This window comes from Oryx dammah, unplaced genomic scaffold (assembly GCF_014754425.2).
Source record: "Oryx dammah isolate SB20612 unplaced genomic scaffold, SCBI_Odam_1.1 HiC_scaffold_29, whole genome shotgun sequence".
Lineage (NCBI taxonomy): Eukaryota > Metazoa > Chordata > Mammalia > Artiodactyla > Bovidae > Oryx > Oryx dammah.
Window position 1 is genome coordinate 70,083,894 of NW_024070213.1, and position 16,268 is coordinate 70,100,161.

The window sequence follows — 16,268 nt, forward strand, 5'->3', positions numbered from 1 at the left end:
CCCAAAGCAGTCACGCCTAGGCGGGTCTCCTGGCTGGAGATTCGCGGCTTTGAGCTTTGGGTGTTGGCGGAAGGGCATTTGGATTTTTGTTTTGGATTCGTTGGGGAGGGCTTGCTTTTCCTAGCTCTTTAGGCTTCCCTGGTGGCTCAGCGGTTAAAGCGTCTGCCGCCAATGCGGGAGACCTGGGTCGATCCCTGGGTCGGGAAGATCCTCTGGAGAAGGAAATGGCAGCCCACTCCAGTATTCTTGCCTGGAGAATCCCCTGGACGGAGGAGCCTGGTAGGCTACAGTCCACGGGGTCGCAAAGAGTCGGACACGACTGAGCGACTTCACCTTCACCTTAGGTTCAGTAGACTGACCTTCCCTCGAGTTTCTCTCTAGGCAGGAGACGCGGTGAGTTAGTGGCTCTGCAGGTGCTATTTATGCCGCGGCCCAGCCAGCTGGTTTTCTCGCTGCACCGGGCGGAGCCTGGGGTTTGACGGTGCAGCGGGGGCGGGAGAGTGCCCCGCCCCCTTCCCCGCCCCCTCAGAATTTCGGCGTTCCATCCTATCCCGTTCCCTCCGCTGGGAACTTGAGGCGGAGCTTCGCGCAAACTAGCTTCCGGGGGAGGAGGTACATTTGTGAAAGCGGATGGCCTTTATCTTTTAAAACAAGTTTCAGGCGTACAGCATTATAGCTCAGTGTCTGTGTATACTAAAGCATGATCATCACCACAAGTTTAGTTGCCATCCATCTCCATACGGTTAACTCAAGTCACACATTTCGCCCACCCCCGGGAAGCCGAAGGTCCTACAGCTGCGGAGCTGATTGGCTGATCATAGGCGTCTACGCAGCCCGGGGTTTTCCGGAATGGGATTGAGCTCGGGACAATGGACTATGGCCTCGTCGAGTCAGCCCTTGCTGGAGCTGCAGGGACGTCTGCTCCCACCCAAGGACATGGTGGAGGAGGAAGACGAGTATTTAAGGGAGGATGCGGAGGAGGACGAAGACACGGTGTTTCTTGACGCAGAGGAGCTTTGCAGTGGGGGCGTAAATGCTGGTAGCCTCCCTGGGCTGCTCCGTGGTGAGGAAATAACTCGCTCCTCGGGGGTGGGATCGGCGGATTAATGAATTGTTTCTATTATGGCCTCCTCCAAAGTACTGCACTCCATCGCTGCTAACAGACTTCCTTTGGAATCGCCTAAGTGCTTCGTCCTGTTTAGAATAAAATAACAATAATAGCAGAGACTTGAGCAAATACTGTATGTTAAGCTTGGGCTTCACGTGTATCTCATTAATGTTCATAACTTTTTGAGGTAGTTTTATAAACAAGGAAACACTGGGTGTCCAGCCAGTATTAACACCCCGAATCAGGGCTTTTAACTATTTCTTTCTTGGAGTCGAATATGTGGTTGCTGTTCAGCTGTTAAACACACATACACGTGAAACACCACAAGCACTGTTGACTCATTAACCTGTTAATCTTTTGATCTGTATTTATCTTGTCTAGTTTCCTGTCCTAAGAATTACACCTATTGTGTGTTCCTGGTGACTGATGTTAAGAATGTTTTAGGGTTCAGACCAGTTGCTGTCCAGTAGAATTTTCTGTGATGGGATTGCTGTATATTCGCACTGTCCTATACAATAGCTGCTAGCCATGTGTGGTTATTGAAAACTTCAAATGCAGCTAGTGCACCAGAGGAGCTGAATCTAAAGTTTTAATTTTAATTAAATAGTCACAGGTGAGTAGGCAGCACAAGTTTAGACAGAAAATGTTTTAAGTTTTTGTGGAGGGTTTAGTTATTCATCCTGAAAGTGTTAGCGACTGGCTCAGGTGTTCCAAGCAAGATAAGTTTGTTGTTGGGGTACCCTGGAGAGATTAGATGATGAGGTTGCTGTCTTAATGGAGCTTCCCCTCTAAGTGCATTAAACAGATATTCTACAGATAATCGCAGCTGTGTGTGCCATGCGTGTAAGTCGCTTCAGTCATGTCCGACTCTTTGCAACCCTATGGATTATAGCCCACCAGACACCTCTGTCCGTGGGATTCTCCAGGCAAGATTACTGGAGTGGGTTGCCATGCCATCCTCCAGGGGATCTTCCCCATGATCCAGGGATTGAACCATTGTCTCTTGTGTCTCTTGCATTGGCAGGCAGGTTCTTTACCACTAGCACCACCTGGGAAGTAACTATAATATCAGTGCTTAATAGAAATAGTATGAAGTGCCATGAGGTTATATCTGTGAGATTCAGGGAAGGTTTTCTGAGGAAGTGACAGTTAATCTGAGTTCTGTAGTAAATGTGGTAAACAGTAAGGAAGAAAATATTTAAGGCAGGTGCAACAGCTTTTGCAAAGACTGGTAGGAGGGACCTTGACTTTTTTTTTTTTTGATTGGAGGATAATTGCTGTACAGAATTTTGTGGTTTTCTGTCATACATCTACAAGAATCAGCCATAGGTACACCCATATCTCCTCCCTCCCAAACCTCCCTCTCGTCTCCCTCCAGATCCCACGCTTCTAGGTTGTCACAGAGCTCCTGTTTGAGCCACACAGCAAATTCCCACTAGCTATCTATTTTACATATGGTATTGTAAGTTTCCACGTTACTCTCCCCATACATCTCATACTCTTCCTCCTCTCCTGCCCACATGTCCATAGGTCTGTTCTCTGTCTGGTTCTCCATTGCTGCCCTGAAAATAAATTCATGAGTACCATCTTTTTAGATTCCACATATATGCAAGGGTATATGATATTTATTTTTCTCTTTCTGACTTCACTCTGGAAAATAGGCTCTAACTTCATCCATCTCATTAGAACTGACTCAAATGCGTTCCTTTTTATGGCTGAGTAGTATTCCATTGTATATATGTAATGTACCACAGCTTCGTTATCCATTCATCTGTCGATGGACATCTAGGTTGCTTCCATGTTCTAGCTATTGTAAATAGTGCTGCAGTGAACACTGGGGTACATGTGTCTTTTTGACCCTGACATTTTTTTTAGATACTCCTTGGAGGTCAGTATTGGCTGAGATCAGAGTAGCAGAGAGGGAACCTCTTTTGGGAGAGGAACAACAGACTTGCCAGGTACCAGGCCTTCCTCCTGGAATACAAAGACAAATAAGACATTATCTTATTCTAGAAAGCTTACAGTGTAGTAGCTGCTACTGCTAAGTTGCTTCAGTTGTGTCCGACTCTGTGGGACCCCACAGACGGCAGCCCACCAGGCTCCTCCATCCCTGGGATTCTCCAGGCAAGAACACTGGAGTGGGTTGCCATTTCCGTCTCCAATGCATGCATGCATGCTAAGTAGCTTCAGTCGTGTCCAACTCTGTGACCCCATGGACAGCAGCCCACCAGGCTCCTCTGTCCACAGGATTCTCTAGGCAAGAATACTGGAGTGGGTTGCCATGTCCTTTTCCAACAGTGTAGTAGAGGGAGACAGATAAACAGGTAAGTGGAATATAGACACTGCAATAGACATCTGTACAGGGTACTGTCCCGGGATTAAAGAGAGTAGTGGAGTTGACAAAACATTGGGAAAGATTTTAAATTATCCTAAATTAACATTTCTTTTCTTTTTTTTTTTTTTTAAGTTTCTGTGTTTGATGAAAACACTCAGGAGAAATGTGACGTGTTTGGACGTTTTCCATTAACTGATGCTTGGTGGCGAGTGAGGGTACAGGTAAAGCCAGTAGGATCAAGGAGCTATCAGGTTCAAGGATTTCCATCTTACTTTTTACAGTCAGATATGTCACCACCAAATCAAATCCACATCTGTTCCCTCTTTCTTAAAGAGTGTAATGTCTCTAGTGAGCAAAGAATTAAGTTTTTTACATGGTTAAATAATAAATCTAGGTATAAAGACCTCAATTTTGAAAATCTTATGGAAAACTTAAGAACTTGGCAAGAGGAAATTGAAGGGAATAGTCAAAAACAGTCTACGCAGAAAACACAAGAGTCACCACCAGGTCGTGAGATGCCGCTTCCTCTGGAATTCACATGTAAGTGATTTTATCATGGAGTTTTAGTGTAATTGAGATACTGGCTGACTAGTGTGTTTAAAATATCACCATTACAGTACCTTACTATAGTATTCTTTTTTAAAATCGGGTTTGGTGAAGATATATTTGTATTGCTTTTGGAGTATGTTATTAACATTGCGGGTTTCTCATCTATAATCTGAAGATATGGGGTGAGATGGGAGAAGGAAATGGCAACCCACTCCAGTATTCTTGCCTGGAGAATTCATGGACAGAGAAACCTGGAGGGCTACAGTCCATGGGGTCACAAAAAGTTGGACACGACTGAGTGACTAATGTGGGGTGAGATGATCTTTAAATACCTTTCAGTTACTGTCCTGCTCTACAAGTGTGATTCTAGGTGTCTCTCTCTAACTTTCGTGTCCATAGGATTACCTTGAGTTGTTAAGAAAAAGTTCAGTTGTCGATTATTCTGTTTAAAAAGGTGGAGAAGAAAGGCAGGAAAAGAACAATCCATTTTGGAAAGATTTCAGTTCAAAATGATTTAAAATAACTTTTAAATATGGTTTGTTATCTGGACATTCACATATATGGAATGTTTTATTTCTCAATTCTATCAAATGAATTTGGCAGTAAGTACATCATTGAATGACTTCCATGATGAAAGAATCATGACTATAGTAAGAAAAAAGATTGTAAAGTTTAATATGTAAATAGTTTTTAATGCTTAGCTTTGAATTTATATATCATTTAGTCGGAAATTTTATTCTGTTGCAAGTAGGAGGAAACAAAAGTCTTAAGAGGTAGTTATCTAAGCATTTGAAGAACATAAATTTTGATGTTAAACACAAGGAAAGCTATCTTGGTACAAAAACAGTTGTTAGAATACAATCCGTTTTCTCCTGCTTAAAGTAAATGTGTTACTCTCTCTTTGATTGGAATTTCTTTAACTAGTTGTGCTAAATGAGAAAGTCCATCAAATCAGTTATTTTATGAGCTCATTTGTTAGCTTGGATTTGTTCTTTTCTGATATCCTGTAGTTCCATTTAAAACGGTGATGAGAGCTTTGCAGTTTCCAAAAATAATGGAATTCCTTCCAGTTCTTCTGCCCCGACACTTCAAACAGCTCATAACCTCAAATTCTATAGAGGTGTTGGAAGAGATAGAAGAGATTTTAGGTACACAGCCATGGAAACTTGGATTTCGTAAAGTAAGTAAGACATTTGCTTTGCTTTTTGTAATCTTATACAAAATTACAATCTTATACAAGGATATCTTTTTGTAATCTTATACAAGGATATCTCAAACTTGACAATTTTACATCTTCTTCAAAGGAAAGAAATTTGTATGACCTCAGTGTTGATTTATTCTCTTTTCAGTGTTACAACTAAATATAAACTTCTTATACCTATCCTCTTATACAATAAATTTTCAAAGGAAAACAATATAACAAAATAAATGATATTCATATCATCAGTACTTTAGTTACATAATTTAATTTCATGACTTTTTTGGTAACTAAATTGCTATTGCACCTTGAGTATAGATCTCACTGAAGACCCAAGTTCTTAAGAGTTTGGCAAGTCCATTCTGCTATGTAGCACATTCCTCACTTTCTTATTTGAACTTTCAAAAGCCTTCATTATTCATATGGTACATCGTGATGTCATTTGATTTTTTTCTTTGGCACAATAATGTCATTTATAATTTCTTTGGCACTTCTGTTTTTGTTATCAGATGCCAGGAGTAGTAGAGCAATACTGTGAAGCTCCAGAGGTGTTGAAAACCAAATGTGGCACTTAAATTAGTACTTGGTTATGAGTGGTTTTCCAAATGAAAATACAGTTTAAAGATTCTGATATAATTCGTGGGTTCCCCAAGAATGTTTACAGATTTCATCCCTCTTGGGAAATACTGGAATAATGAATTTATTCCCTCTGTAAAATGACTATGATTTCAATATGCTGGGGAAAAAAAAGACTCTGGAGCACTATTATCTATATTTATTCAGTAGGACAGAGGCAGAGCAGTGAACCTTCTGGGACTCAAGTGGGAAAAGGAGGCTTGGAGTCCCCTGTTCAGCATGTAAACCACCACCCAGAGTAAAGATTTTTATTGAGGTTTTATGTTCGTTTGCTAGGACTGCTGTAACAAGTAGCATAGACTGGGTGGTGTAAACCATAGAACTTCTATTTTCTCACAGTTCTGGAGTCTGTAAATCCAAATCCAATCAAGATGTTAGCAGGGTTGGTTTCTTCTGAGGCCTTTCTCCTTAGCTCATGAGCAGCTATCTTCCTGTGTCTTCACACCGTCTTCCCTCTGTGCTTGTGTGGGTCCTAAAGTCTTCTTATAAAGACGCCTGTCATCTTGGATTAGGGCCTATCCCATGTCTCATTTTAACTTAATTATCTTTTTAAAGACCCTGTCTCCAGATATGGTCACATTCAGGGTTCTGGGTGTTAGAATTTCAACATATGAATTTGTAGGGTACACATTTCAGCTCGTAAGTTGTATGGAGGGCTCCAGGGGTGATATCTTCATGAAAAAAAAAATGGAACTAGTAGATGACCTACTGAGCAGGTCATGATGAAGGAGGTTCTACACCTCATGGAGCTAGAAGATGACCTACTGAGTGGGTCATGATGAAGGAAATTCTACACCTTCTCAGTAGAGTTTGGGCAGAATTGTTGATAGGCACACGGAGAACTAAACCAGTCAAGAAAACAAGGCAGTCATTAACTCCACAGTACACACAAGAGTTCCATACAAAATTTATGTAATCACAGCACATTATGTCACTCAATCGTGGATCCCGTTTATACTGATTTAACCAAAATCAGTTTTCAAAATGGTACTGTAACTTTTTCAAAGATGGGAGAAGTGTGTGTTTAGGTGATAGTATAAAAGAGCAAGTTCCATGAAGGAAGACTTTCCAAAGTAAGGAGTTAACACTAATTATCTAATTTTTTTTTTTTAAAATTAAAGAATAGTATAAACAATATGTAGAAGAGAGATAAATTCTGGAAGAAATAGCTAAAAGTGTTGGAGGTTAGAAGTCATGGAAAGGGTAAGTCAAGGGATTCATGTATTTTGTGATAAGGCTTTTAGTGTTATTTGACTTTTAAAACTGTATATGTATTGCTTTGAGAAAATATAATTTTAATTAGAGCATTATATAGATCTCTAATCACAGTAAAATTAATTAAAAAATAGTGATGTGTTAGGTACATAGTTTTTCTCCTCCAAATTTCACTGAAACACATGTCTTCTGGAACTTAGAAATTATTAATAAATGCCATAGTTTTCACTGTAATTCTCATAATAGTTATCAGTCTTTATCACTCTTATAAAACAACATGACCTTTATTTTCTTAAAGATAACCTACAGAGAACTGAAGCTTTTGAGATGTGAAGCAAGTTGGGCGTCGTTTAGTCAATGCAAGTCTCTTTTCCAGTTGATGACGGATTTGGAGAAGAATGCATTAATAATATATTCTCAACTGAAGCAGATATGTAGAGAGCAGGGGCACACGTGTGTTGAAGAAGCTGACTTAACTTTTCAACTATCAGACCTCATGTCTTTTCACGATGCTTGGGAGTCTCTGAAGTTCTTGAAGGATATGGGTGTGGTGACGTATGAGAAGGGCTGTGTCTTTCTTTATGACCTTTACCAGGCTGAGAGAGGCATTGCCTCTTCAGTCTGTGACTTGATGACCAGGCCCCCATGGCAATTACAGGTCGATGTCAAAAAGGTGCTTGCATCTATTCGCACCCCAAGACCTGAGAATTCAGGAAGTGATGATACACTGAATAAAAGTAAACCCAGTGAGACAAGATTAGAAGATCTTGTGGCTATTTTGGACACGCAAGACAGCAGTGACCATATTTGGGATGATAGTGAAAATGAAGTGAATGCAGAAATGAGTGAGGGTCAGCTGGATCAAGACCAGTTGACTGCTCTGGACATGATTTGCTCTAATGCTGTGACAGTCATAAGTGGGAAAGGTGGTTGTGGGAAGACCACAGTTGTTAGCCAGCTTTTTAAGCATATAGAATCGTTGGAAGAAAGAGAAGTGAAAAAAGCTTGTGAAGATTTTGAACAAGACTGGAATGTCCCAGAAGAATGGATCACCTTCACCGAGCAAAGTCAGCAGAAACTGGACAAGGCTATAGAAGTTTTACTTACGGCACCCACAGGGAAAGCAGCTGGCTTACTGAGACAGAAAACTGGTTTTAACGCTTATACACTATGTCAGGTAAAACCTTTTACATTTTTTCTCTACATAAAACATTTAAAGATGGACTTAATGATTTAATTTTTCATTTCTTCCTGAAAACAATTAGTGGGCATTTATAGAATGTTTTCTAGACCCTTACCTTGTGGTAGCTAATCATTAGATCAGAGATTCCCCAAATCTCCAGGCCATGGACTGGTACCTCCTATCTGATCAGCCACAGCATTCGATTAGAAACAAACTGTGAGGTAAATGTAATGCCCTTGAATCTTGAATCATCTTAAAACCATCACACCCTCCTCCTGCCCCCATGTGTCCATGAAAAAATTGTCATCTGTCCATGAAGAAATTGTCTTCCATGAAACAATCCCTGGTGCCAAAAAGGGTGGAGACTGCTGATTTAACTCAGTGCGACTCAAACAGCCAGTCTATAAACTGTTACTGTTTACAGGGAAATAGGTGCTCATGCTATCACTGCGCTGCTTCCTTCTTTAAGAAAGTCTTATTATGAAAAAAAAATAGTCAACTAAAGTGTATGCTTAATGCTGTAGTTAGTTTTGATTCTGGCATATGGCCCCCTTTCTCACTGGGACTGATTACAAACATGTCAGAGTCCACATTTTGTGGGATGAAAGCTCCGTAAAAGTGAAAAAACTTGGGTCATCTGGTTTAGTGCTTGATCTCCTCTGCCTACAACAGTGCCTGGCAAACAGCCGTTGCATAATCAGCATTTCAAATGAATTAAGATGCTTGAAAAAAATAGCTGTGGCTGTAGTTGAGAGTTACGAAGTTTCAAACTTATAAAGAGTTGGAGAGTTTCCTTTAGCCCTGACCTGGCATTTTATAGATCAAGGAACTTAGTCCTTGGAAGATTTCTGAAGGAAAAAATAACTGGAGTCTAATGGATGATGGAGCTCAGGTAAGAAGAATGTTTTATTTAAGGGAAAGGCCTTCCCAGAGGCATTGAGGTAAATCATCAAGTGGGTGTAGAGATTTTGAGGGGACTTTGTTGAATGGAATGAAGTGTGTGTAAAATAATAGAAATTGCACTTGGTTTATACTGGGAATTTGAGCTTTAAAGTTTGTATTTTCCTGTTTCATAAAGCCCTTGACAAAGGAGTAAAGTGGGAAGATGATGTTATCTGCATTTTACGGAAGAGCCGGTAGAAATTTGAGGGTGTTAAACAGTTGGCCCCAAACTTAACCAAGGGCAGAGCTCGCCCTGAGATTCACATGTGTAACCTCCCAGCTTGCTACTCTTTCCACTGTGCGGTGATTCCCTTATTTACTACAGACTTTGAACACCTAACAGACAAGCCTGGACTTGATTACTGGGGAGTCATTTAGGCTCCCCGGCAAAAGAGTGAAATGAAGAGAGCAGCTCTGAGGAAGGCTACCTAGAATCATGGGCTTCCCTGCTGGCTCAGATGGTAAAGAATCCACCTGCAGTGCAGCAGACCCTGTTTTGATCCCTGGGTCAGGAAGATCCCTTCGTAGACCCACATGCCGTCTCAGAAATGACTTTTGCGTTACATTTATCACGAGTGAGCACAGTGCTAGAGGAGTTCAGTGTAGCTCATTGGTGGGAGAATCTTCTGATCAGTTTATGACCTCCTCTTAGAAGAGGGGAGGCCAGAGAAGGATCGTTACTGAATTTCATCTTATGTTCCAACTCTAATCAATTAGTAGTATCTTAATGTTGGGTTGGAATTCTGGGAGGACATTTCTGAAGCTATGTTTAGGCTCAGGAGAGCCCTGAGGTGGTTGTTATATCATTTATTTATCATTCTTGGGCTAGGGGTACCAGCAGATAATGCAAGTAATTTTTCAGTGACAATGAGCATACACACACACACACACACACACACACACACACACACACACACACACATTGCACATATATATATAAACAACATAGAAACATTGTTTGAATGATATACACCAAAATATTTAACATTCTCTGATTGTAAATTTTTAATAGTAAATATTTTTACCTCTGTAATAGGGTTTTTTTTTTATTTTTAGTTGTCTTGTTGGTTGTAGTGGTGGTAGTTTTTCAGTGTTGGGGAAGTACTTGAAGAAAAAATAATATTTTTATAGTTAGTTCAGGCAGGCAGCCCTTTATTTCCAGAATGGAGTATTCTAGTTGCGAGAAGAGTGAGGCTTAAGTGTTTGGGCTATCTCAGAAGGCCAAGAGAAGGTTTAATTGCGGTTGGAAAGAACAGGGAGCTCACTCTGGTCAGGAGTGGTAAGAAAACCGTTGGGATTCTGGTGGTGGAAGAGTGCTGTTGGTTGAATTAAACACATTAAGTGCTTCCTAGTGAGTACTAGGAAGCAGTTTTTTTGAACTATTTCCTCTATCTTTCCATTTTATAACTTCTGTGTTCTCTATTTCTTTCATCTTTTCCCCCATGTTATTGTACCTGTATCCTCCCCATCCCTTCCTCATTTAAGAGTTTTATTTTAAAAGAACATGTTAAAATTTTTTGATTTTTTTTTTTTTTTTGGTGAATTTTTTAACCTGAATTTAGAAATGTCATACTTTGCTTGTAGGTCAATTATAGTTTCTATTTATGGAAGGAAAAAACAAAGACCAAGAACAGGCCATGGAAATTTTCTTCGGTTAGAGTTCTGGTTGTGGATGAAGGGAGTTTGGTATCTGTAGCAATCTTCAAGTCGGTTTTAAATTTATTGTGTGAGCACTCCAAACTTTCTAAACTTATTGTCCTTGGTAAGTTAAAATATTGTTGGAATCCTAATTGTTTGGTTCAAATCATTGTGATTAGTAGGTTGTTTTGGGGTTTTCCAGGTGGTTCATTGGTAAAGAATCCACCTACCAATGCAGGAGTCTCACCAGAGACATGGGTTCAATCCCTGGGTTGGGAAGATCCCCTGGAGAAGGAAATGGCAACCCACTCTGGTATTCTGGAAAATCCCATAGACAGAGGAGTCTGGCAGGCTACTGTCCATAGGGTCGCAAAAAGAGTCGGACACCACTGAGCACGCATACACACACCCACACACACACGCAGTAGCTTGTTTATACCATTTCAGTGTTTTAATATCCGTATCCTACAGGCAAGAAGGCATTTCTCAGAGCCCACACTAAAGGCACACTGAGTTCAATTTGACCACCTCCATCAGCTCAGTGGCTTCTTGTTTTGGTTAATTATTAGCAAGCTAGGTTGTGAATGAAATAGAGTTGTGAGGGGTTACAGTAATTACCTAAATGATGACTATTAAAATAGTAAAATTGTCACAGACTCAGAGTAAATCAGGACCTAGATCATTTGGAAATAATAATAAGTCTGAACGATAGACCACTTAAAAGTAATTTTATGATTTTAAGCTAATAGTGCAAGTGAAACCTCACTAGCTTAAGTCCTTTCCAATTCTGGTGAGATTTAGTTAGATTCTGTTGGGTAGTACTGATGTGTACACTATATGATTTAATGGAGGAGAAAATAAAATTGCAATGAGAGAATCTATATATTTATAAGTAATTGTTTTAGGTATTTGAGAATATTTTATAAGCAGTTGATTCCATTAATGGTTAAAGCATTCTCTCAGTTTCCCAGAAAATAGTTTCTCTTTTCTCTAGGATTTGCTTGTTTGTTTAAAGTAAAAAGATGTGTAATAGAGCAGAACATTATCATTACATTACTGAAATTTATCCATTATCAAATGCACTGGATTTACTTCACATTTTAATGTTAATTTTATTTATTTGAGGCCATAGATTTTTCCATGTTTAGTAAGACATTGAGCAGGATTGAATAAATGACTAAATTATAGATACCTAAGACCTGTTTTTTACATGTTGGTGAAAATATATACCCCAATACATATCTGTAAACATGAAAAAAGTTCAATTCACATTTTACCTTACCATGTTATCACTGTTTTTATACTTTATATTGTTTAATTGGAATGGCTTTTGTTGTTGAATATTTTTGAAGACTTAATGTTCTTAAGTAATTTTAAACAAAGATTGTTTTTTTCTTTTTTTCTCAGAGTAAGTCTTTATAGCATTTATCAATAGGGAGAAATAAAAGTAATTTCTAAATTTCAAGATCCTAGTTACTTAAAACGTACTGTATCTACTTTTCCCCCTTTTCAGGTGATGTTAGACAGTTACCCAGCATTGAACCTGGTAACTTGCTGAAAGATCTTTTTGAAACTCTTAAATCAAGAAATTGTGCTATTGAACTAAAGACAAACCATAGAGCAGAATCTGAACTAATTGTGGACAATGCTACAAGGTATATTATGACTAAAATTCTGCGTTTTCTTTCTGTTGTATTGGAAATAAAGGAAAAATACAGGCTTTTGAATTAAGGTGATTCAGTGCAGTGTGTTTACTATACTCTTTTAGCAAAACTTTTCTATCCTTCAGTATATGTGTATCTTTTGTCCCACAGTTAGAAAAGCAAAATTAATATTTTTCATTATTGGCCCAACATAAATTGTTGTTGAAGTTTAAGAATATGTTTTCTTAATTTTAAAAGTATATTTGTGAAATAAAATTGCATCAAGCTTAGACACCAGAATAAACTCAAAGGGAACAGAGAATTGGAAATGAGTTCGTTAAGAGTTCAAGGGCCAACTGGGGAATACATTCCCTGTAATTTTTATAAGGGGAGAACCCAAAGCATAAAACGATGTTTTACTCCTTGATGAATCCTGGTGGTACCTGTGGCATATGACTTTAAGAGTAGGAAAGAATCCTTCTGTTCTTGTAATCTTTGCATAAGCCTTGAGAGTGATCCTCTGTAATAGATGTGATGGGGCTACAGAATATTAAGAAACTGTTTTATTCTGTGGGCCACAATTTATCTTTGTTTCCGACTCTTACAAGGTGCTATTTTCCGACTCTTACAAGGTGCTATTTTTTCCTATGTTTGTTGGTTTTTTTTTTCCGGTTTCATTTTCCTTTTATTGGCTGTAGTGCATCCTTTATTTCTGTATCTGCATGGCATTATTTTTGGTTCTACTTTATTACTAGCCATTGCTTAGGAAATTCTTGGGATCATGGGGCAATCAACTGAATGGCAGAGGATTATAGTTGATTGGCGTAAAAATACAGCATGGGTCCTGAACTGTTGCTATGATCACAAATTTAGCTTGAAACTTCATTGTCTTAGGTCTTCTTTGCACAACATTTTTTGTACCTCTGTCCTGCCATTGGACTTGGTATGTATCCATCTGGGGCTTAGGACCTGGAACTAGATTTTTGACTGTGCTTGAGGACCAAAAATGACTTAATAATTAATGTAGAATTAAATTGGAAGGTAGATTTTGCTCAAATAAGTCCTTTTTTTTTTTTTTTAAAGAGTACTTTCTTTATGATGATTTGTTTTCTGTCAGAAGAGTTCCTGTTTTTTTCATGATAGATGGAAAACTTGATAGCTTATATGGAGGTAGCTATCTGGTTCAGATATTCAGCAGGACTGGATATTGCATTAGACTATAAGATGCTGTTTTTGTTGTCTAGACACTTTCTTGCTTGGATGTCAGCAAAAACCATCTCCCTGTCCCTGTCTACCCTGGAGAGAATAGAGAGGTAGAGAAAGAATGGATAGGAATAGTGTAGATGATATAGGTTCATATTGAGATGGTAAGAAAATGTAGTTGATGTGTAATATTCTTTACCTATAACTTTTCTGCCCCTACATAAAGGCAACCTCAGTTTTGGAATATTGGTAGATGATTGGTTATTGTAAAGTCTAGAAATCTTTGGAAAAATACGAAGCACATTAGATGTCTTAGAACTCAAGTTTCTCTGAAACTTAGGAATTCCGTTTAGTAACTTTTTCAATATCTTTTGGGCTGTGCTCCTTTCATCATTTCTTCTTGGTCATCATCACCCTGTGATTAATGACAGATTAGTCCCAGTGATACCATGAACAGAGATAGAAGTGTTACATGTCCTGGGTCAGAAGCAGAACAGGAAATCCATGGTGATTCTCGGCACCCCAGATTAAACCTGGGATAGTTCAGCAGGGCCAGCCTTCTCCTCTCTCCTTTCTTCTCTTTCCACCATTTTGATGACACAGTAGGGTTCTAGACCTTTGACAGCTAGGCTGAGGTTGGTCTTTACGGGGAGTCAGTTTTCTAACAAGTAGCCAAGGAGGGACTCTAGTGTGATAATGCTGCTGGCCCTTACTGTGTTTCTGTTATGGCTTGCTAATCTTGAGGTGTACAAGAATGAAAAATGATGGAGCAGGGAACAGAAGCAAAGAGAAGATGTGGATACTTGGTTCAGTTGAGAAGATGAGCCCATAGGTATGATATATAATAGAAGAAAGGAGAAAAGAGAGTGTGAGGTATATGTATGGAAAAGCCCCTGAAGAGTGTAAATTAAACAGAAATATGGAGCCCATTGGGTCCAAATTTCCATCCTAGCTCTTCTGCTTTCTACCTCTGTGATCTTGAACATCCCCACTGTAGTTAACTAAGCATCACGCTGCTTTATCTATGAAATGAGGATAATACCTACCTTGTGTGGTTCTTTTGTGGTTTGGAGAAAAGTAGATCAAGTTCTCAGAATGTTGCTTGGTAATTTTTTTCTAATACTTTAAATGTGCTAGGAATAGGGGACTGATGGATAAATGTAGCATTGTGGTCTTGGCTAAGTCTGTTTTGAAACTCATTTAGTATTTATAATGCATGTATGGGTGGCCTTTTCACCCTGTTTATGACCTATTCACAGATATTATAATGAAATTATCTCTGCTTGTATGTGAAGGCACATTTTTGGATGCTAATGTTCTTGGTGTATTATTTTATCTTTATTTAAGAATCTCAAGATGCCAGTTTCCAACATTTGATGCAGAGTTGAATATCTCTGATAATCTGACATTCCCTGTCTCAGTACAAGATAAATCATTTATTTTTGTCAGACTCCCAGAAGAAGATGCCAGTTCTCAGTCCTCAAAAAGTAACGATCAGTCTTGTAAGTATAAACTTTTATGTCTATAGGGTTAAATATTTCAGTTTTATAATTCAGTTATTAAATAACTACTTGTAATTTTATTTGATAGTAATATAAATATTGCTAGTAAAACATTAGGCACTGAAAATAAATTTATTTAATGTATTAATTTAATAAATTTATTAATTATCAAAAGCAGATTACTTTTGAATTTTGTAAAGAAGTAAGCTCATGCATACTAAAGGACTTAGTAAATATTTGTTGAGTACATAAGTGGATGTGGATGATTAATTTGCTGTGCTCAGTTGCTTAATCATGTCTGACTCTTTGTGACCCCGTGGACTGTAGCCTGCCAGGTTTCCTCTGCCCATGGGATTCTCTAGGCAAGAATACTGGAGTGGGTTGCCATTTCCTCCTCCAGGGGATCTTCCTGACCCAGGGCCGAAGATGATTAGTTTACAATAAAGCAAGAGCCCCAGTAATCACGAGTTTATTCTTAATGAATGAAGCTTTTTTTAAAACAGCAATTGGAGTTTATTCTTAATGAATGAAGCTTTTTTTTAAACAGCAATTGGAAACATTTGTTGTTTTGAGGACATTTATGAAACAAAAGTGATGGCTGTCAAACTGTTGCTAAGCTGAGTTCGTAACAGTTCTGTTTCTAATAAAGTGGACAGACATCACTTCTAATTAGGAGTATTAGCATGATAGGACTGAGAAAATGCATGGGACAAGGGACTCTTCTCCCTGTGTGTATGACTCGTGTCTCATCACTCCTCCATTGGTAAAATGGGGTCACAGTGACAGTATGGAACAGTTGTGAAAGTTGAGGGCATTTGTCAGTTTTGAGGAGCTATCTAAATGTTATTTTTTTGTAAATCAGTTCAGTCCAACTCTTTGTATCCGACTCTTTTCGACCCCATGGACTGCAGCATGCCAGGCCTCCCTGTCTATCACCAACTCCTGGAGTTTACTCAGACTCATGTCCATTGAGTCGGTGATGCCATCCAACCGTCTCATCCTCTTTTGTCACCTTCTTCTCCTGCCCTCAGTCTTCCCCAGCATCAGGGTCTTTTCCAGGGAGTCAGGTCTTCGCATCAGGTGGCCAAAGTATTGGAGTTTCAGCTTCAACATCTG

The 16,268-nt window shown here is 39.0% G+C and overlaps 1 protein-coding gene across 2 annotated transcripts in view; it reads left to right on the top strand.

Annotated features, from left to right (window-relative positions):
• The first annotated feature begins 586 nt into the window (after window positions 1-586).
• HELB (DNA helicase B) overlaps window positions 587-16,268 on the top strand; it is a 38,128-nt gene continuing 22,446 nt past the window's right edge. For both annotated transcript variants that reach the window (XM_040233394.1, XM_040233395.1), the window contains exons 1-7: window positions 587-1,063; window positions 3,576-3,983; window positions 5,003-5,172; window positions 7,340-8,218; window positions 10,751-10,928; window positions 12,318-12,459; window positions 14,998-15,152. In XM_040233394.1, coding sequence (XP_040089328.1) covers window positions 850-1,063; window positions 3,576-3,983; window positions 5,003-5,172; window positions 7,340-8,218; window positions 10,751-10,928; window positions 12,318-12,459; window positions 14,998-15,152 — 2,146 coding nt within the window. In that variant the 5' untranslated portion in view covers window positions 587-849. The remainder of the gene's footprint in view (window positions 1,064-3,575; window positions 3,984-5,002; window positions 5,173-7,339; window positions 8,219-10,750; window positions 10,929-12,317; window positions 12,460-14,997; window positions 15,153-16,268) is intronic.